This window comes from Solanum tuberosum, unplaced genomic scaffold (assembly GCF_000226075.1).
Source record: "Solanum tuberosum cultivar DM 1-3 516 R44 unplaced genomic scaffold, SolTub_3.0 scf00496, whole genome shotgun sequence".
In the NCBI taxonomy this organism is placed as follows: domain Eukaryota; kingdom Viridiplantae; phylum Streptophyta; class Magnoliopsida; order Solanales; family Solanaceae; genus Solanum; species Solanum tuberosum.
Window position 1 is genome coordinate 138,699 of NW_006239424.1, and position 22,602 is coordinate 161,300.

The 22,602-nt window shown below is 33.7% G+C and overlaps 2 protein-coding genes across 2 annotated transcripts in view; both read right to left on the minus strand.

Moving 5' to 3' along the window:
• Positions 1-2,210: 2,210 nt before the first annotated feature.
• On the minus strand, positions 2,211-3,649 carry LOC107058387 (galactolipase DONGLE, chloroplastic-like). The gene has a single exon (XM_015304032.1). It carries the CDS (start codon positions 3,628-3,630, stop codon positions 2,212-2,214), a length of 1,419 nt encoding a protein of 472 aa, XP_015159518.1. The 5' UTR covers positions 3,631-3,649; the 3' UTR covers position 2,211.
• A 9,351-nt stretch (positions 3,650-13,000) lies between these two features.
• Positions 13,001-22,602, minus strand: part of LOC102598469 (sn1-specific diacylglycerol lipase beta) — a 16,955-nt gene continuing 7,353 nt past the window's right edge. Inside the window, exons 7-14 of the mRNA XM_006364610.2 lie at positions 21,820-21,925; positions 20,105-20,259; positions 16,128-16,252; positions 15,061-15,170; positions 14,288-14,385; positions 13,948-14,195; positions 13,415-13,811; positions 13,001-13,335 (exon numbers count right to left, since the gene is read on the minus strand). Coding sequence (XP_006364672.1) covers positions 13,260-13,335; positions 13,415-13,811; positions 13,948-14,195; positions 14,288-14,385; positions 15,061-15,170; positions 16,128-16,252; positions 20,105-20,259; positions 21,820-21,925 — 1,315 coding nt within the window. The 3' untranslated portion in view covers positions 13,001-13,259. The remainder of the gene's footprint in view (positions 13,336-13,414; positions 13,812-13,947; positions 14,196-14,287; positions 14,386-15,060; positions 15,171-16,127; positions 16,253-20,104; positions 20,260-21,819; positions 21,926-22,602) is intronic.

Sequence of the window (22,602 nt, forward strand, 5' to 3'; positions counted from 1 at the left end):
TAATGTTTCTTTAAAAGAGAGAAACACAAACAAATAATTTAATATGAGATGAAAGAAAATATATATTTCTTTTATTTTTCTTGTTGCCAATCCCAATGGTCAATTATATTTTATTTTGGTCGGAGAAGGTACGTAGCTATAGCTAGGTGTCTTGCTATTTAAACATTGCACAATATCATGACTACAAACAACTTGACCAATATAATGCTTGTGTGAATAGAACACAACAACTTACTATTCATTAATTCAACCAAATTTTGGTAAACCACCTTTTCCTGGAGTTTATCGTTTTCTCCTTTTTGAAATTCGACGTTTACATTATAATTCATATATATGTATGTATGTACTTCAATGACGACAATTCACAAAAGTCCACTAATATAAAAATGATTTTTCAGTAAATTAATTTATATATATCATTTATATTCGCTACTAAAAGAATCACTATTTTTCAATTTAAATTGCTCACTAAAAGATATTCAGTGATTATTTTCATATATATTTTAATTAAATCGGCGATAATTGCGTGTTTTCATAAAATAAAAAAATCAGGAAGCTTCCCAGATTATTGAAACTTGTTTAAAAGCATAGGTAACAAAGTCGAAGGGATGATTAGGCAGAAGGAAGAAAAATGTATGGCCTTCCTTTTTTTATTTTTTTATTTGGTCACCACTAAAATAAATAGGAATTAGCCAGTGACGAATCATTTTATAGATAAACAACTAAAATAAATTTTTTTCTAATTTTATTTAACTACAAATTAATGATATATTATCACAAAATTCTTGTTAGTTGTTGATAGAATGTATGCGTCCACTAACAGTCAATGAGCTAGGTTCCTTGATAGAATAAAAGTGTGGAAAGTAAATAACTCAAAGTAAAACAGACACGAGAATTTTACATGAAAATATCGTTGCTCAAGGAAGGAGAAAACCACAACATGTCTCACGGAGTTTCAACCATTCACTCAAAACAGAGCAATGACTTCAAATTACAATAACAGTCGTAAAGAACAATTAATTTATCGATAAATTAGTTCACGGTAAATTCTATATATATCTTTTAGTTGTGATCACATCAAGGTGACTTGAAAAATATAAGAATATATAGAATGTCAAGAAGTTTCAAATTCTAGCTAGAGTTGTTGATGAATGCAATAATTTCTTCTCTTGTCCTATCTATTCTTCGACATCCTATTTGGAATTCCTTTGTCTAATTTTCCATAGACATATCTAAATTTAAGATCTTGAAAAATATTGATTCTTGTTTTTCATCATTTTCTTGATTTTTCCCCCCCACTATTTTTCTTCTTTCTAAATATTCGTAACCGTCTTTGTCATCTTCAAAATAATGTTACATCTTTGTAGAGTCAACCCCCCTTGCATTGAGTATCCTTGATCGCCTAAGTGATTGAATTTTATTTTTATCACGGGCATCAATATATATAACTTAAACTCATATCAAAATAATAGATTTTGCTAATAACATTTTAATACATAATCTAAATAGGTTGAGAGAAATAGGAACATAAGTTTTGGACGGAGGAATAACATTTAAGATATGCTTTGAGTTATTTTTTTATTTCATCGATCCTGTCTATATTGACCTGGTCTAAGAATCTATTACTCACTAGCAAATATCGTATCATAATAATTATGATATACACCATATGATCCGACCCCCCTTTGATCTAATTCTTGTTTTCTGTTTTGGGAAATTTTTTTGGTCGGTGACTCCCTATCTAACCGAGGCGGAGCTAGAAGCCTAACTTACAAATTGAACCCACTACGTTTAATTTGTCCCAAATCTTATATTTGTGTTATAAATTTTATTAAGTATGCATACATATATTGTATTGTATTTATTTAAAATCCATTTAATAGCATTTGAAGTAGTTTTAATAAAGAAAATTTATTTAGAATCATTAAATTCAAATTTTGAATTTGTCTTTGATAATAAGTAGTCAGGCTAGAGTTGTAACTCCTTAGATATGTACCTAAATCAAACGATTGCAAAATAATAATTAAACAATGTAGATTGTGATTTAGAGTTTATTTCTCTTGCATTATTTACAATCATTATATATGTATTGCAAACTATAAACCTCATGATCTTAATTTCTAGAGGGATGAAAAATAATCTATGTATAATTGAACCAAAAAACACTATCTATTTTTTGGTTCAAAAACATCACTCTAGACCATGATGTTTCTAAGTCCTTTGGGATTGAACCATGTTCACCATATTCATAGCAGCATTTTTCCATTGCAAGGCTGCATTGAAGTTTAATCCAGAAATGACAAACTCCTTTGCTTTATTGATAAAATCAATGTCTTCTTCTCTTTGAACATGCAACCTCTTTGGACATTTGAGCAAACTAAGATAAGTAGCCAAGTCATGTACACAAGAAGGATTATGCATCTTGAAAAAATCTAACAAGATTTCAACTCCAACATGTGCATAACATGAGCAACTCCATGGTACCTCATACTTTCCACCCAAAACCCTAAAATTCTCATTTAGAAAAACCCCAGGAAGTTTTGTTATAGGGTCATTTACATTTGTTATTCTCAACACTTTTACACCTAACTCTTCACACCTCTCTTTGAAGCCTGAGTTTCCAACTCTTGGCCCTCCAAAGGAAAAAACGGTTACAGGTACAGTGTGATCATCATGAGTATTCAACCCTAACTCTGCAATGTCATAAGCTAGTAAGAGTGCTAATGCACTCCCCATGCTATGTCCAGCTAAAGTTATACTCAGTTCCTCTCCTTTATACTTATTTACTACTCTCCCTATCTCAGATAGTAATTGCTCGCGACAACTTCCAAGGCCAAACTTCTTGTCCTCATTGGAAGTGTACAAACTCAAGAATCCAGCTTCAACCTTAACCTGAGGTCTCGGATTATGAGGATCAAGACGAGCAGGAGTTAATGAGCTCATCAAATTGGCTATCCATTCATGGCTAGTGACCGTTCCACGAAAAGTAACAACCACATCTCTCCTCCCAAGTCTCTTTGTTTCTTCATCATTTGATACTGCAATATAACCAATCCATTTTCCACATGATGAGCCAATACTAATATTATTTGGGAAGACATTTATTATGTCTGGAGTAGCATATATGTATTTTGTCACTTGATAACCTGATTCACCTAACCCTACTTCACTCAACATCCTCCTCTTCCCATACTTGCAATTTAAGTATCTTTTTGAATTTGGATCAAGATCAAATGCATCATAACAAGCAGCCACAAACTCTCCATAACGAATAATCTCTGATCGGAGGAGAGAGTCCAATGGATCTACTAGGTTTTCCCAGTTTTTTGACCCTTGAACTTCTCTCCACATGGAAGACAATCTCCCAGTGTTACTACTACTACTACTATTACTACAACGACGATCCATTGCAATATTATCAGTACTAGTAGTAACACTAGGAGCAATGTTCTTCGATATTTCCTTAGCAGGTGATAGTTTGGGACTGAGACGCAGTAGTTGTTGTAATGTCAAAGGTGGTGCAGGTGCAATTGAGATACCTTCATTTGGTTTTACCATACATGGCTTAGGCAAAAACACTTCTGAAAATGTAGGAAAGTTTAGATTTGGAATATTTGGTAACCTAAGCATTGTATGAATTCAAAAGATAGTAATATTATTTAAGAGCTAGGAAGAACTAGAGAGGGAGTGAGAGCTCTAGATGAATTATATATATCAAGGGTTATTTATATATTGTGTTTATTTGTCATGGACTATATGGTGAGAATTGAAAAAGGTGTTGTTGAGGTGGGGTATGGAGAGAGGGGACGTGGGGTGTACAGGGGAAAAATGAAGAAAATAAAGGCATGTTTGGCGAGTAATTTGACTGAGCAAGGAAAAATTCCAATAAATGTATTAAATTAAGTGGTCGGTTTGGGCTCAAATTATTTGTTTAATTTTTGCGGCTACAAATAAAATAAAGCCAAAAAACATAATATAAAAATACGGTTTTTCTAATTTCTTTTCAAGTGGTTGACTTCAAAGGTGCGTTTGCTATGTGGACGAATTTTAGCGTGTTTTAATTTATTTTTTCTTCCCTCAATTTTTCTTATTCTTTTTATAGTGTATCTTAGTATGAAAAAATATGTCCTAAAAAGGAAAGTTTCACCATATATACCATAATCTAATTAAAGTAGGACCAATTCACAATTGATAAATGGTCTCTAAAATAATTATTTTTCTCCCCATAAGCTTGTTGAATATTAAGTTAGTTATGCACTAAATTGATTTTGATGATGACAACCTAAGATATCTAATATTTGGTGTGGTTAAAATTTAGTTGTTTGTTTATTTTTGGATGTCTAAATATGAATACATGTTTGAATATATATTGAGATATTATATTTAGATTCAAACCGATAATAATTAAAATTGTTTATTTAGCATCTGAACGTATATTAGCTATATTTAAACTTGATAAATGTAGAATTTAAATAAATTACTACTATTACATTTATAAAAGACAGGAAAAAAAATATTAATCCACATGGTACTGTTATATACATATATAAATGGTTTTTTTAATGAACCATGCACTAAAAATGGTCGATGATGATGGTGGTCATCAATGATAGTTATGATGTAGTAATATTTATTAATGTTAATAATTATAAAATGAAGGTTGGTGATGATGGTAGTAAGATGGTGGACATAAGTGATGAATTGCATGTGACAAGTCATGTGTTGGAAGTTGAGGGCGATGAGCGAATATAAATTCTAAACTCAAAATTCTAAATTCTTAGTTGCGTAGTCCTGAAAGTATCGTTGTGTAGTAGAGGCTAATGCATACCAATATAAAAGCAATACACTGCTTAGTGGTATTCTTAATTTTTCTAATTATTGATTCAATTATGCGAAATATTAATCTTGCTTCGTGGATGACGATTTAGCTTTATTAAATTTAACTTCCCATGAGTTTTGTCTTCACACATTATATTTATAGTAAGTTGTAAAATAATACTAATAAAAAAAAATCAAGATGGTCAACGCGATAATTCTTCTCTATAGGAGTTTACTCGGAAGAAAGTCAACACGTATGGCCCAACCTTTTCACTAAAATTATTAGTTCCCTTTTTAGGGTAAAAAAGAAACCTAGTATATTCATGTATCTACAGAAAAAGCTCTATATTTTATTATTCTTCCAAGATTGAGATTTGAGTGACATGAATCCATACATTTTATTCACCCAAACACGAGTTTTAGATGTACCCATCATATTTTTTTAACTTGTACTTTCTTTACAAATGAAAAATGACCAACCCAATAATAATTGCTAGCAAATTTTACCTAAAAAAAAAAGAAGAAGAACAGTAGTGGAATCAGAAATTTTAGATCGGATTTTAAATCACTTTTTTTTTTATTGATATTGAATGGATTATCTATACATACTAGATAAAATTTTCAACTATCAAACTTAAAACTTTAAAATTGATACAATCTCTGATCGATCTCTAGTGTTTAATTGAACGTATTTGTAGTTTTATGAATCTTAGAATTAGGGAGAAGAAGAACAAGAACAATGAGAGTAAGAAGAAGTAATAGAGATCAGGAAGAAAATGAAGTAATCTTTAAAGAAGATGAAAAACACTCTATGCTTTCATTCTTATTATTTCTTCATTCTGTATTCAATATGTACATGTATATATTTATATACAATAGCTTGTAAGCTTGTAACAAACTAGTAAGGCATAACTAACTTAACTAACAGTTAGTTACTAATCCTAACTAACTTATAATCTTTGCTTATCTTTTAAGTCACTACTATTAACAGTATTCGACCTTTAGTTAAACGAAATGGACTTTGGTCTAACGTTGGTATCATTTATAAGAATTTACACATGCATGTTACGTTGCAGACTAGGTACAAGGAACTGGACTTTCAAGTTTGCAAGCTAGAATTATAATATGGAAAGGTAACAAATTATTAGGCTTTATCCAATCTGTTTTTAGTGATAGATCCAAATTAATTACGTACTATAATTAGGGGTGAACATAATTTGGACAAAATCAAAATTCAAAATTTTCCAATATGTTTCAGATTTTCGTATCATGGTGCAATTTCAAATTTCAGACTTGTGATTTTTTAGAAATTCAAAATCTGAAAAAATTTCATAGCTTATAATTAGTCTACCCATTACACGTTAGCCCAACGCTAAGTCCAATAGTATCAAATGTCAATACTAAATGCACTTGGCTCATACACTCACTTCTTATAGTATGAGTCATATAGAGATAGGTCAACTGATTAATAGGTATTCTTGCCAAGCGACACAGATACATATACATAAGGAATACATCATCACCTCTTTACTTTCTTGCTCTTTCACTTAATTAGTATTTGTTGAGGCCTCTCTTTGATAATAATTCATGTCTTTAGATGCTTGTCTCTTTTCTTTTTTTTTTTGTTGAATAAAGATCTTCATCAATTGGTACTACGACAGTAATTTCTATAAAATAGAAAGAATTTACGTATTACGAGAATATTATTGAAGTAGAATCGCTAATGAAATAGTTCAGTCACAATTGATTAACATGGACAGACTATACCACTTACGTTTAATTTGAGAGTAGACCTCCAGAATAAATGACAAAATAAATGTCTAAACTAATTTCCCCAAATAAGAATACTTTGAAAATATCTACTGCAGAAATTATATAATATGCTGATGTAGCTTGTACCTCATCATGATGAAGTTACAGAGAGTCTCATCTAAATTTAAAATAACATATTTTTATTTACTTGATTATCTGTTTCTTATTTAATTCTCTAAATAATGAACCAAACATATCGAAATTTGTTTTATATATAGTGATCGGCAAACATGGAGATAAGACTCGAACCGACAAGGGTGTAGTTAGGAAGGATTGAGGGGTTCATTCGAATTTCCTTGGACAAAAAATTATACTATTTACATATGTTTTTTTTAAAAAAAAATGTATATACAGTAACGTTGAACCCCTTTTGACTTCTTTATATTTTAAACTCCTTTAATGAAAATCTTGACTCCGTCATTATAAAGCTAGTTTCAAGCCTCTTTATACATGCACTAATATCAATATTGAAGTGTGTGATCATTTAATTTGAAAACTTATCGAGGTTACAATAGTTGGGTGGATGTGGAAGTACTAAACAAATGTTTATAGCATGGGGAGTGTATATACTACTACTACCATCAAAGTTACTAGAGATTTATGATAGTATACATTTTTCTTAAACATATATAATTTAATATAGTAGCTCTTCGATTGGCTCATGTAAATTTTCTGTTCTATCGGTATAAAAATGCAATATCTAATATAATATAATGCTGCAAAACTATCATATAGTTATATATAGTCCTATAATTGCCCATGAATTAATGAATCAGACACTGGGCTTCTCTAATATCATTTGGAACTTGAAAGTGACAAAAGTTGGTAAAATAATCCGACTTCCGTGAAGAATATATTTATACTTTGCCGTGTCACACGATTTAGAAAAAAATTAATTATAGGGCCATTCAAATTAATTTAGAATATATTTGTTTCAAATACTTCTAACCTCATTTTTAGCTTAATATATTATGTATTATGTGTAGGTGATTTTTTCTTATTTACCTAAGTTAGTTGAAAGATAAAATTACTCAATATTTATATTGATGAAAAATAGCTATCAGATACTCGATAAAATAATTAAGTTGTGAATTAATAAAATAAAGGCTTAATGCTCATTATATTCTAGTTAACAAATTAAAGGGTCCCCCATATCATATATCATAAACACACTTGTCTACCTCTGGACTCTGGTATATATGATCAGTTGGTTCTTTCTGCCATCACAACAGTATACTATACTATTTGAGATGTAATTAGCACATATTGGACGGATAACATTCTTTCATTCTTAATAAGATATTTTAGATTTAATCTGTGAGTATGAAAAGAAAAAAAAGAGTGTTCTCTACTTACAATGACTTTTATATATGTAGCACAAATTTAAATTAATAAGTCGGGGCCTCAATGCGAGTATAGACACCGAACGGAAAGATAGTACATCAGACAAAGCACCAATAGAGAGTAGAGACAAAATCTAAGATTTAGAGTAAAAGTTGCTTTGAGCAATTAAAAAGGGATTAAACAACACAATTATTGAATTGACCCGGTCAAAGAATTATTTTACCAAATATAATGACAATTTTGTTGAAATTTAAATGAAAAAGAAAGTTAACTACTCTGATTTGATTGTTCAATTTTCCTTCTTCTATTTGAAGGTAAACATAGACTAACTACGTATTATAATAACTTAATTGTCTTTTCTCCGATATATATATATGTAGATTGTGTCATTTTAACTATTCATTTTAGCTTTTGGCCACAAACTTTATATTTGATAGGTACAAAATGTAAACATAATAACTAAAAAGGATGAAATTCGAAGAAACAACACTAAATAAGCAAATTATACAGTTTGATATCTGATTTAATAGCAAAAAAGAAAATACCATAGAAGATTTTTATTTAATATTGAGGCGAATTTAGAGTATCAGGTCCACAATTAAAACTGATCAAAGAAAAACTACTAAGTAAACTAACATATGTTATCTCCAATTCTGTTCACTCTTGTTAATTTCTTACGTGTTACAATTTGAACATAGACCAACATTTTTTTGTTTGTTTTTGTTTATTGTCTAGTCCAAAAGAAACATAAAAATGTTTTTTATAACTAACGTATGCAATTTTTTTCTCGTTTGTGTAGGGAGAATATTCAACAAAGGGGTCCAATACCATTTAACATAATTGGAAATACAACAAAAGCCTAGTCTATGATGCTATTATAAGCCTGCCTTATGTGAACATCATTTTTTATATAATTTATTAATTAATTATTGTAGAGAAAGATATGTGAATTTCTTTTGACTGGATCAAAAATTAGTTGATTCATCCTGATCTAATTAAAGAAATATACACATGGAGGAATAAAATGAAATTTGTCTTATCGAGAAAGAGTTCAATAATTCAAATAAGAATATTATAAAAAAGGCAATAAATAAATTTAAAATGAAGCTTGCAAATTTAATTAGAAGACATTTATTATTAATGGAATTTCAATCTACCTTACGGTAATACAACACCACATATTATAATGACTCAAGGAATCTCATCATTTTTTCATATATTTTGGACATCTAGGAGTCATTTTAGAGGAAATAGACGATTTTGTTTTCAGATGATTGTTTTGCAAAACCTTTACGGAACCCACCGTGGGGAGTTAGGAAAGCAGTACATGAAGCCTCACCATTTTTTTTTTGCATATATTTTAGGTATTTAGGAACCATTTTACTAGAATTGTGTGTTAGCCCGTGAATATTTTAATGATATGACTTTCAGACGATTTTTTTGTAAAACCTTTACATAACTCTTTGTAGGGAGTTGGAGGAGCAGTAAGTGAAGTCTCACCATATTTTGCACATATTTTGGGTATTTAGGATCCATTTTACAGGAATTAGGCGATTTTCTCAATTTTTCGTGTGTATTAGACCATCAAGATTTTGGTAATATGCCTTACAGACGATTTTTTCGCAAAACCTTTACGGAACCCATCGTAGGGAGTTGGTGGAGCAATACGTAAAGCCTCACTATTTTTTGCACATATATTGGGCATTTAGGAGTCATTTTACAGGAATTAGGCGATTTTCTCAATTTTTCGTGTGTATTAGACCATCAAGATTTTGGTAATATGCCTTACAGACGATTTTTTCGCAAAACCTTTACGGAACCCATCGTAGGGAGTTGGTGGAGCAATACGTAAAGCCTCACTATTTTTTGCACATATATTGGGCATTTAGGAGTCATTTTACAGGAATTAGACGATTTTCTCAATTTTTCTTGTGTGAGAGATCATAAATATTTTGGTTATATTTGCTTCCGATAATTTTTTTGCAAAACCTTTACGAAACTTCCTGTAAGGAGTTAAGGGAGCAATACGTATGTGAAGCCTCACCCTTTTGTGTACATATTTTGGAAATTTAGGATCCATTTTAAAGGAATTAGGCAATTTTCTCAATTTTTCGTGTGTTAGCCCATGAATATTTTGGTGATATGACTTTTGGATGATTTTTTTGCAAAAGCTTTATGAAAACCTCCATATCGAGTTGGGGATGCAGTATGTGAAGCCTCACAATATCTTGCACATATTTTGGGTATTTAGGAGTCATTTTACTAAGATTGAGAGATTTTCTCAGTTTTTCGTGTGTGTTGCCCCATGAATATTTTGGTAATATGACTCATGATGATTTATTCACAAAACCTTTACGGAACTCTCCATATGAAGTTAACGGAGTAGTACGTGATGCCTCACTAATTTTACCCAAATTTTGGGCATTTATGATACATTTTATACAATTAGATAATTTTCTTAGTGTGTTAACTCATGAATGTTTTTGTGATATAACTTCCAGACGATTTTTTTTGCAAAAATATTTACGAAACTCTCCGTAGGAGTTGATGGAGTACGTGAAACCTCACCATTTTTACACATATTTTGGAAATTTAAGATCCATTTTACAGAATAAAGCGATTTTCTCAATTTTTTGTGTGTGTAAACCAATAAATATTTTGTTGTTATGGGTTCCAGACGATTTTTAGAAACCTTTACGGAACTCTACCTAGGGAGTTAGGGGAGCAGTATGCGAAGTCTCACAAATTTTTGAGAATTTAGGAGATATTTATCAGGAATTAGGCGATTGTCTCAATTTTTCGTGTGTGTTAGCCAAAGAATATTTTGGTGATATGACTTCTAGATGATTTTTTTGCAAAACCTTTACATATCCTTTCGTAGGGAGTTGGGGGAGCAGTATGTGAAGCCTCACCATTTTTTGCACAGGGATCCATTTTACAGGAATTAGGCAATTTTTTGAGTTTTCGTATGTATTATCTCATGGATCTAACGCCTTGGGGAACCCAAAATTTTTTCTAAAAAAACTTTATGAGGACCTCCATAGTGAGCTGGAGAAGCATTGCATATAGTTCTACCATTTTAAGACATATTTTCACATTTACGAGCCAACTTTTCAAAATTATGTAGCTTTCTTGGTTTTTCGTGTGTATTAGCCCATAGATCTGGCTCCTTGGAGAACCCAAATTTTTTTTATGAAAAAAAACTTTATGAGGACCTCTGTAATGAATTGGAAAAGTATTGCCTATAGTCCCACCATTTTAAGGTATATTTTGACATTTACGAACTAACTTTTAGTAATTAGCCGACTTTCTTAATTTTTTGTCTGTATTAGCCCATGGATCTGGCGCCTTGGAGACCTAATAAAAAAATTCTGAAAAAACTTTATGAGGACCTCCGTAATGAGTTGGGGATGTATTGTGTATAGTCCCACCATTTTAAGACATATTTTTCCATTTATGAGGCAACTTTTAAGAATTAGCCGACTTTCTTAGTTTTTCGTGTATATTAGCCTATGGATCTAGCACCTTATATTTTCGAAAAAACTTATGCGGACTGCCGTATGAGTTGGGGAAGCATTGTGTATAGTCCCACAATTTTTTAAGGCATATTTTTGCATTTACGAGCCAACTTTTAGAATTAGCCGACTATCTCGATTTTTCGTGTGTATTAGTCCATGGATCTTGCACCTTGGACCACCCAATTTTATTTTATTTTAAAAGACTTTATGAGATCTTCCGTAATGAGTTGGGGAAGCATTGTGTATAGTCCCACCATTTTTAAGGCATATTTTCACATTAACGAGCCAACTTTTAAGAATTAGCCAACTTTCATGATTTTTCGTGTGTATAAGGCAATGGATCTAGAGCCTTGGAGCACCCAAAAAAAATTCTGAAAAAACATTATGAGTTGAGAAGCATTTCGTGTAGTCCCGCCATTTTTAAGGCATATTTTTGCATTTACGAGCCAACTTTAGAAATTAGCCGACTTTCATGATTTGTCGTGTGTATTAATCCATGGTTCTAGCGCCTTGGAGCACCCAAACATTTTTTCTGAAAATACTTTAGAAAGACCTCTGTAATGAGTGGGTTAGCATTGTGTATTGTACCACCATTTTTAAGGCATATTTTCTCATCTACGAGCCAACTTTTAGGAATTAACCGACTTTCTCAACTTTTCGTGTGTATTAGCCCATGAATCTGATGCATTGGAGCTCTCAATTTTTTTTTTGAAAAAACTTTATGAGGACCTCTGTAATGAGTTGGGGAAACATGGCGTATACCATTTTAAGGCATATTTTCGCATTTACGAGCCAACTTTTAGGAACTACGCGACTTTCTTGATTTTTCGTATGTTTTAGCCCATGAATATTTTGGTGATATGGCTTTCGGAAGATTTCTTTGCGGAACCCTTTGTAGGAAGATGATGGAGCAATACTTACAATCTCACCATTTTCAGAGTCCATTTAGGATCATTTTTACAGGAATTAAGTAGTTTTTCTCAATTTTTCATGTATGTTAACCAATTAATGTTTTGGTGATATGCCTTCCAGACGATTTCTTTGCGAATGTGCAATTTTCTCATTACGTACATTCTCACGAGTCAATTTAGGCAAATACGTGAAGCCTCACCATTTTTTTCACATTTTTTAGACATTTTACTGAATTAAGCATTTTCCTCAAATTTTTTGTGCGTGTTAGCCAATTTATATTTTAGTGATATAACTTCCGGACGATTTTTTGGGCATTTACAAGCCATTAAATAAATTTGACCCAATCATATTTTTGGTCATACGCTCCACGCGCGGGCCAGATAGTCATGGCCAATTTTACAGAGGCTCTCCTTTTCAGCCTTATCTCTATTTTTTCCTCTAGACTCGGTGCGGGCTTGGCAGTTGGCAGTGTGGCTGCTCGGCGCACGGCCAATTGCTGCACTCTCAAGTTTTTCTTCATTTTTTGCTCCAAACATACCTATTAACTCTGACAAATCTACTATGCAAAAAAACACTCATAAACAAGTACAAAAATAAATCTGAAACCTAAATGACACATCGGGCATACAATATTAAAACTGAAAAGTCATAGTAGTACTCATATACATATGTAAATAGGTATCCATCTACCAACCAATTATACCTAGCTCGAGGGTATGTATAACTTAAAAGTATATGTCATTTTACAATGCCTTCATCAGATGTGGTTGTCTCTTTTATGTATGTATATATATATATCTCCTTATGTTTTCGTAACTGAATTTTTGGGGCCTAAAGCCACTGCTTTAGTAGCAATCACACAATTTCAGATGCATCATCTGGCGTTTTAAGTTGTCCAGTCTTCAGTATGTTTTCCAGTGCATTCTGACATCTGAAGAAGTAGATGTTAGTATTATGTCTACGGAAAATCCATTTTGAAAAAATAAAATAAAACATGCTAATTCAAATACCTCCAAGGTAGATGGTCCAGGAACATGTATGGTGATACTATTATATCTTTGAATGCTTCTCTTTTCGCTACATACGCCCTAAACCTGCATCTTCTCTCCCAACTTTTCCAGCGCTTCCACAATGGTTTATGAAGACCATCCTTCTGTGGCACAATATGAATAACAAGACCAGGTAAATACAACTCTGGGATACTCAATGATGACTTATTTTCAGAAGATGGAACAGCCTCCATAAATTCGGTTAAAGGATCACTAAATGGACTCGAATCAGAAGTGGAGCAATTGAATGGACTGCTGAAACGATTTGATGATTCAGTTGAAACGATTTCATCATCACAGCTAAAATCTGTATCTATGTCATGCAAAACAGAGGATCCTGCTTCACGCTTTGCCAATCCTGCAGAAATAGCAGTAGCACTTTTGCATGAAATAGTTACAACTAGAAGAAGCTACAGACAAATACAGTAAACCAGACACAACATGATTAAATGAGGCATGTATTCATATGGCAAATTCAAAAAGTTCAGTAGTACCATTTTCAAGTTGGCTATGGTTGATTTGGTTTGTACAACTTGACATTACTGTCAAAGAATTCACTGACGATTCTCCATCGTTCATGCTTTTCTGACAGACAGTCAATGAAGTAAAGTGGTGAGCAAGTTTAAGAATTGTTGTAATATCAATAGTGCCATCTTCTGATAGTGCCTTAAGTGCAGCTGCTTGAAGTCTCATAATTGATGCTACTGAAAGGCGCGCTGAAAATTCATCATTGTTTACAATGCTGAAAAGATGTTAACAAGAACGGAAGTTAATTTTATAGCATATGAGCAGCAACACTTAATTGTCTCACAGATAATCACACACTGGCAATACCTGGTAATGAATTCTGAACAAGCATCTGCTACCACCAGACCCACACATGGGAGAGCACCATATGTGTAGACGTGTAAATCTGGGTACTGTTTGCGTAGCTGCTCAACACAATATAGCGATTTGATTTATAAATAAACTACATGTACTAACTCCAGAAATATAAATTATTTAGAGAAGAACTGATTGGTAATACATGAAGATATATAGGCACCTTGGAAGATCCAAGTGACCATTAGAAGATTTAATATATTTACTAGGGTTTCAATACAGATATAACAATAAAACTCCTGATTCTGTGCTTGAACTAATCTGCCATTGTTAACACAAAATGAGTATATTCATAAAATCAGGGTGCATTAATCACCAATTCAGTTACCAATTAAAGGAACTGTATTTTCTATTAAATGGTCTTGCACATTCAAGTATATATATTTTGAAGATATGTACTCCAATTCAGATTATACCCCACAGATAGCTGATGAAATCTATTGACAGCATATTTTTTTAGAGCTGATTACTATCCATTAAATATCAGATCAATATATTTAGTTCTTTACCAATGTAATAATGTGATCTTAACAAAGAAGATCAGCCAGATAAACAAACGAGTGAATTTCATTCAATCATTCAGATGATTAATGAAGAAAAAGTGTTTTTTGGGTGTGCGTCTATGGGGGTGGGGGGGAGAAAACAGCAATGCATGTCCTGTACAAAGAGCGCCCAAACATGATGAAGAAAAGTCCAGGAATGCATTTCATCAGAAAAATGAATACCTTCATTCCCAGTACTGCAGCAATCGCTCCTCCAAGGGAATGTCCCACTATTCGCACACCATATCCCTCACACTCACATCCTACTCCCAGCAATGAGGAGAGAAATCCACCTGATATAGACGAAGCACACATATTTTTACAAAAGTATCATAGAAAATGTGTAGGTTTAATTCAAAGGGGAAAGAAAAAGCAATTCACTGCATGGCTTCATGTATATTTTTTTTGACAAGGCAAATAATTTATTAACAATTGAGGGAAGCCCCGTATACAAGTCATATACCAAAAGAAGAGAACCTAGACAAAAATATGGTTCTCAACGAAAGAGATTCAATCTTCTATACAAATAGGGACCTTGTAAGTACACCAAAAAGAAACTAGAGACAAAACACTACTTTAAATTTTTACAAATTCAAGTTCTACCCCTTCAAATGCCCTCCTATTCCTGTCATTCCAAATAACCCACATGTATGCTAAAGGGGTAACACACCATGACCTCGAGCTTCTCTTGCCCCTTCTATGAGTCCAACTATGCAAAGCTTCCTTCATTGTATCCGACATCATCCATTGCATTCCAAACAAATTGAGGACCACCCTTCATTACCGACTAGCCACCTACAATGCAAAAGAAGATGATCTACATTCTTGCCTGCACTCTTACTCATAAATCTCCAGATAACATAGGTAATCCTCCTCTTCCTCAGATTCTCCGTTGTTAAGATTGCACCCCTAGCGCTAACTATACAAAAACAACCTTCCTCGGAGCTCAGGGAATCCAAATGGACTCATGAGGAAAGTAACTTATATAAGGGCCCTTTTCTACACAATTCTTCATATCAATCATATCAACCTGCAATTCGAGCACTAGTAACTAATCTCAGCATCTAAATTGATGCTACAACTGATTTCCGGTCATAAATAAACAAGTACAAGCATAAGCCAATGCTTCCACCAAAGCACTGCAAGAGAGAGCTCGTAAGAATTAAAAAACAGTACAAAATTGAATCTCTTAAATTTTTCGACAGAAAAACAGGAAATCAATAAATAATACAAAAGGCAATGCACTATACCATCTCCATAATTTCCATCTACTTGCACGTAAAGATCACGTCCGGCCTCAACTACCCCGGAGTGTGCATAGTGTGGAGTGGATGAAACCACTCTTTGACGAATGCATGGGTCACAATGATCGCCACTGAAAGAGAATGATGTATTAAGAAACAAAAAAAAAAATGGAGAATAGTCAAATAGTGGTGCTTATATGCCATGCAGAAACCAAGTACAGAAAATTTAGTCAATAATGGGAGCAAAAAGAAAATCACAAATTTGCTACAACAAATGTTCAATGTCTTCTTGATTCCTTAATCTAACCCAAGAAATCACTTATGTGAGTATAGTTCATTTTTCCTTACTTTCTATGGTTTTTTATCGTTGGCCAGACGGGCGGCATCTATGGGTAATAGCCGCCCATTGACAACAGAAGCTCTTTGATTCTCTACCAAGATCATACAGGCTCTGATACCATGTGAGAAATATTGGAGAAAAAATATTATTGAATTGTGTCTCTACATTAATACATTGAGACCCTATATAGATCCTTTCCCAACTAGGACACTACACATTATAATCCTTTTCCAAGTACGATTCTATATAGAAGTACTCATTACCCCCCTGAACTTGAAGCTTTTTATACAGTGTACACCTAAACTAAATTTCGTTTTAATTACCCCCCCGAACTTGTTTATTCCTCCGTCGCGTACACCTTTTTCATCCACCTACTCATGTTAGGACTACACGCGCGCGACAACTGTCTAAATTGGTGATGAGGATTTCCACCTGGATAAATAATAGCCACCTGGATAAATTAATATTGCAAAAAATAAATTTCTTAAATTTAAAATTCATTGTTTAAAAGTTATTTTTGAATAAGGGCTGATTTCGCGGAACTCCTTTTGGATTTGGGTTTTTCTAGACGTGAAGTTGGTCGATTAAATTTCAAATTTGTCTGAAATTCTTACCAAGTAAGTGTTAATCTTTGTTTCCTTTACTTTTCATTTACATTTTACCCTATTTTTCGTTTAAAATATGCCAAATATTAAAGAAAAATGAAGATTTTACGTTTTTTTATCGCTGTAGCGTTATGATGTGGCAAAAAATCACTTCCTCACGCGCCTAGTAGAGATTGTTGTCAATTTCTACGCCAGGTGGACGAAAAAGGTGTACGCGACGGAGGAATAAACAAGTTCGGGGGGGTAATTAAAACGGAATTTAGTTTAGGTGTACACCGTATAAAAAGCTTCAAGTTCAGGGGGGTAATGAGTACTTTTGCCTTATTCTTATTCATATTCCTATTCCTATTTCTATTTCTATTCTAAGTAGGATTGTATATACTATTCTTGTTCCTATTCCTATTCTAACATATACATTGTTTTACAATGTAAAAGATGTGTATATACACCTTTATACATTGTTATACATTATATATACATTGCTTATACACTATATAATGTATATATGTTGTATAATTATGTATAGAGATGTATATACACCTTTATAAATCATTATACATTATATATACACTACTTATATGTTGTTTATACATCTAGGCCTCTAAGAGTTTCATAATCATCTCTTCTGGATCTAAGTTATCTTTTTCTTTTGTTTTTTTAGTTATTGGAGTTTCTTTCTCTACATGTTTTTCATGTTGAGACACATTAATTGGTGCAATTGTAGTAGGAGGGAAAGTTATGGTAATTTTTTGTGGTTGTTGATCTTTTTCTTTTTCTTTTTTCTTGGTTGGGTATCGCAAATATTTTCTTAGCCGTATAACTTGACCGGAGATCTTCATTGAACTCGAATCAAGGTGAAGCGGGACGGAAAGGAGATCCCTAAAGAGGTTGAAGTGGAAATTGAAATCAAAGGAAGAAGAAGTGGAAAGCCTTTGAATTATCCGCTAGATAATAGTACAGTATCAACTTTCTTTGCTAGAGATGTGATGGCTAACACCTGGGTCAAATCGACAGGGCACGTCACTCAATGGGGAGAGTATTGGTCAAAGGCAAATGTGGTGCATGCAACATAAATGGGGCTTTTAAAGGTATACTTGGACCTTTTACTCAACTGCAGAACTTGGGCCCAATTTTAACCCAACAAAACATACCCATTAATTCATAGATTTCCCAATTTCTCTGAGAATGAAGCCCAATCTAAAGACCCAGTTACAATTGAAATCCAAGAAAACACCCTTAGAGAAAGAAGAACAACATCACACATTTAGTCATCTGTGATAACTCAAGTCGTGAAGAACACAATGATATACGAGGGTGAGGAACAACACGCAGAGACACAAGAAGACCAGTTCAACATTTGTATGACTAGTACAATGGTGTTTTAATATGTAACGGTGCCAATAACTCTTCACTTTTGGTGTCGGACCCGTGTCTTCACGACGTGGGTGTGGGCTTAATGTGAGCTTCTGTGTCATTATCAAGGTAATAAGGCATGTTTTCCCTTGCCAATGAGCCTCTTCTGAAGAGGTGACACTAAACAATTGATATTTCACTTTATAGTTTTTTTCTTCAATTTATTTGGTCATATATTTGACATTGATGCTTATAATTATTAGTCTTGGATTAAACATATGCATACATACATATATATATATATATATATAGTTGTATCTTTTATCCCTTTGTGCCTTTCTCAATTAAAGCCCACATTTTTTTTGCACTTAAAGCCCCAATGGACCTTAGAGTTTTTTCGCGCTTTTTGCTTTTGATAACACTGCAAGGGACTGCAGGAAAGGAAGACACTTTAAGATAGAACAATCACAGTAGAGGGCTCTATACTGTAAGTTCTGCCTACAAAAACATGAATCAGATGCGCTCACAGATCAGTTTTTTTCCTGGGAAACTAATATGGAAAGTCAAAAATTCCATCGAAAGTCATTATATATCTTTACTTGACTGGTTCGGAAGAATCTGTCCTAACTCATGAGAATCTCAGGAAAAGGGGAATCCAATGGTGAAAGATGTTATTTATGTAGACAAAATGCAGAGACAATTAGCCATATGTTCCTTCATTGTAAAGTGGTCAGTCTGTTACGGGACGGGACCTGTTTATCAGCTTCAGAGGTATAATCTGGACTATGCCAGGAAAAACATCAGATGTGCTAACAAGCTGGAATGCTGAGGAGGATGGCAACACAAACAATGACAGATGGAGAATTGTCTCTGCAGTAATATGGTGGACAATTTGAAAAGAAAGGAATTCTAGGTGTTTTGAAGACACTAGTAGTTCTATGCAAAGGATTAAAATGAATTGCATCCTTAGTTTTATTATTGGTGCAACTCAGAGAATATATATGATCCAGTTTCTATTTTAGTGATAGTCTACTATTTTACTCTTTTGGTTGTGGATTCACACTGATGTAAATTTTTGGTTGCCAACACTTCTGTGTTGAATTTATGCATGGCATCGTCACTCCTGCTATTTATTTTTGCGGTCTGATTTGAAATGTTTCTCCTTGAGCTTGAGGGTCTATCAGAAACAGCCTCGCTCCCCTCCCAAGGTAGGATTAAGGTTTGAGTACACTCTACCTTCTCCATACCCCACTTTTGTGACTACACTGGGTATGTTATTGTTGTTAACACTTCTGGGTTGGTGACTCATATACAGATTTGTTACCTTGTCAAAAAAAAAGTGGTTTTTTATTTTTCAAGTCTAAGTGTCCATGATCTGCAAAAACCTAAAAATCGGACATGAGAAAAAGGGCAACTATTGAGAGGTGGTGATCCAAAAACATTTATCCAGAAGTCCTAGCAATTGGGAACTTGCAAGGTATTTTTAATGGTCACAAGTACCTAATCAAGAAGTACTTCAGCAGCACAGCTGGAATTCCAAAGATAAATGCAGAGATGTAATGTCAACAAAGAAGGCAGTCAAAGGATGCCAGAAGCAGATTTAAGTGCAAGTAAATTTGTAAAAAGAACCAAATGAGTGTGTAGAGGAGATAGAAAGATAAAATAGAGAGAGAAAGATAGATTACTTTAGCAGGCTATCTAATTCTTCTTCAGTAAGGCAGCATTCCCTGCCTAAACCATCAGTTATGAGGTCTTCGGGGGTCTCAGTTCCCCTCACAGCAATTACAACAGATTTCACATTATGCAAAACCACAATAAAGTATGCTGCTTTACACTTCCCCTGAAAAAGAGATATGGAAGTTGTTATTTTTTTTTAAACGGAAGACACTTTCTTTTTTGGATAAGAAAAAATGAAGACAATAAGCACAAGGGTTCAAAACATCCAAAATAAGACACGTGAAGTACTCATAGTTTCACTTGATTCAATATATATATAAAGAAAAAAAGACATTGCAAATTTTGAGGGATGAGGACTTGTTGCCTGAATATCAATAACATAGAAGAGCTAAGATGGAACCTAAATACAATAAGCACAACGGTTCAAAACCTATTTCTGCCCAAAAAGAAAAAAAAAATCAAAATAAGACATGTAAAGTGCTCATGGTTTCACTTGATTCAAAATATATATATATATAGGACATTGCAAACTTTTGAGGGATATCGAGGACTTGTTGCCTAGAATTCAATAACATAGTAGAGCTCAGTGTTTTGGATGGCGAAAGGTGATAAAAGGCGACATGGGTCTGCCTCGCCACAAGGCGAGGCGCTAGCCTTTTTGAAGTGAGGCCCAATTAATACCAAAAAAGTAAAATATTTAATTGCATATAAAAATAATCAAAATCTCAATAGCATTAACATATTAGCAAATATTTTAATTCAAAAAAGAAAAATAGATAGTAACTTAGAACTTGAATGAGAAAAAAATAGAACAAAAATCAAAACAGTGAAAAAAAACAAAGGTAGAAGTGACTCTGAAGAAGAAGAAGGAAAAAGAAACAAAGGAAGAAGAAATTTGAAGAAGAAAGAACAACGCATTGGTTGGACTTGGAGTCGCCGGAAAATTCTAGCCGGTCGCCCGAGGAGTCTAGTCGAAAACCCTAAAATTACCTTTTAACTTTTAAAACCCTAAATTGGTCGCCTTTTCTAAAGAAAATACAAAAGGTGACACCTTTCTCGCCTCTCGCCTTTGTCGCCATGGCGCCGCCTTTTGAAGATCGCCTCGCCACAGAGCTAAAAGGCGATGAAGGGTCGCCTCACCTTGCCTCTCGCCATTGGCAACAAGGCGATCGCCTTTCACAACAGTGGTAGAGCTCAGGAACCTAAAAGACAAATTTAGTAGGAGGGAAAGAAGAAGAAGGAAAGTATCAAAGACTGGAGAAAAGTTGCATAAGAGTATCTGCAATCAAGTGGACTGGAGTTGCAGTGTCACACATGCCAGTTCAAAGTCCTATCTAAGCATGCACTTCAGTGAAGTTGCACTGTTACCCCCAGCGTGATCACCCCTCACCTTGCATCGCCTCACGTGACGTAGCGGTTGCTTTTCAGAACTAGAATCGAAGTCTCAAACCAATTTAAACTTATGAAATTACAGGCCTTAATGACAGTCTGACAGTTCAAACTTCACATGGTTTATAAATAACTTAGACATCAAAAATGTAGTTCACAGGATAGGACATCACAATTCACATGGTTCCAATATGTCCTTACAAACATAGAACCAAATAAATAACCGGAAACAAGGTCGTGATTTACTGTTAGGTGATCACAGATTAGAACTTAGGGATGTCATCACAAAACATTTGCGGCCAAAAATAGCCTAGAGATCTAAAGCTAGACTTACTTGATTAACACGCCCTTTTCTGAGCATATGTGCTGACAAATGAACATGTTTCAAGAAGGCTGCTGCATGACCTCGCCACCAGTTGTCACCTTCTAGTAAAGGTCGCCTGCGTCAATACATTTTGATTCCAAAAAGAGAAGAAGAATCAAGCCACTATGCGAACAATCAAACAACAGTTCAGAAAGGACGAAGTGTCATAGAAATAAGGGTTCGGAATTTCTCTAAGGAAAACAGATTTAAAGAAGTCAATAATCCTTAGCAGGAACCTTCATTTGATTGTGCTGGGTCTTAAATTATCAGGTATTTGAATATAAATCAAGAAAGCTACAAGAACCAAGGTAATTCCATTTCATCCTTTTATGTCTAAAATCAGTTCCTGCCACCAGTACTAGAGTAGATTTGCATTTGAAGTCCCCTGGGTGGAGCAAGCAGTTATCATGCACCACGGGTTGCACCGTGTATGAAAGTATGATACTCTAACTAGCTTCTTGGATACTTAAAGAGTGATGAGCATCTTAATTTTTCTCAAGATCTTTCAGATTTAAGAGGGCTAAGTAGAGAGTTCCTTTTAGCCAAAGCTCTTAAGAGGTGTTCAGAACTCAGAAGAAGATTAGTTCTTTTACTAACGAGAATTGGAGCTTGTATATGGTCTATTTAAGGGAATAGTCATTTGTTTGTTTCATCCACATACTACAAAGCTAGAATCTCCTCCCATAAAAAGGCATCCTGATGCACTAAGCTCCCGCTATGCGGGGGGGGGGGGGGGGCCGTAGGGGTGAGAAG

Coding starts and splice junctions, on each gene's coding strand:
- LOC107058387 (XM_015304032.1), bottom strand. CDS start 3,630: ATGCTTAGGTTACCAAATATTCCAAATCTAAACTTTCCTACATTTTCA.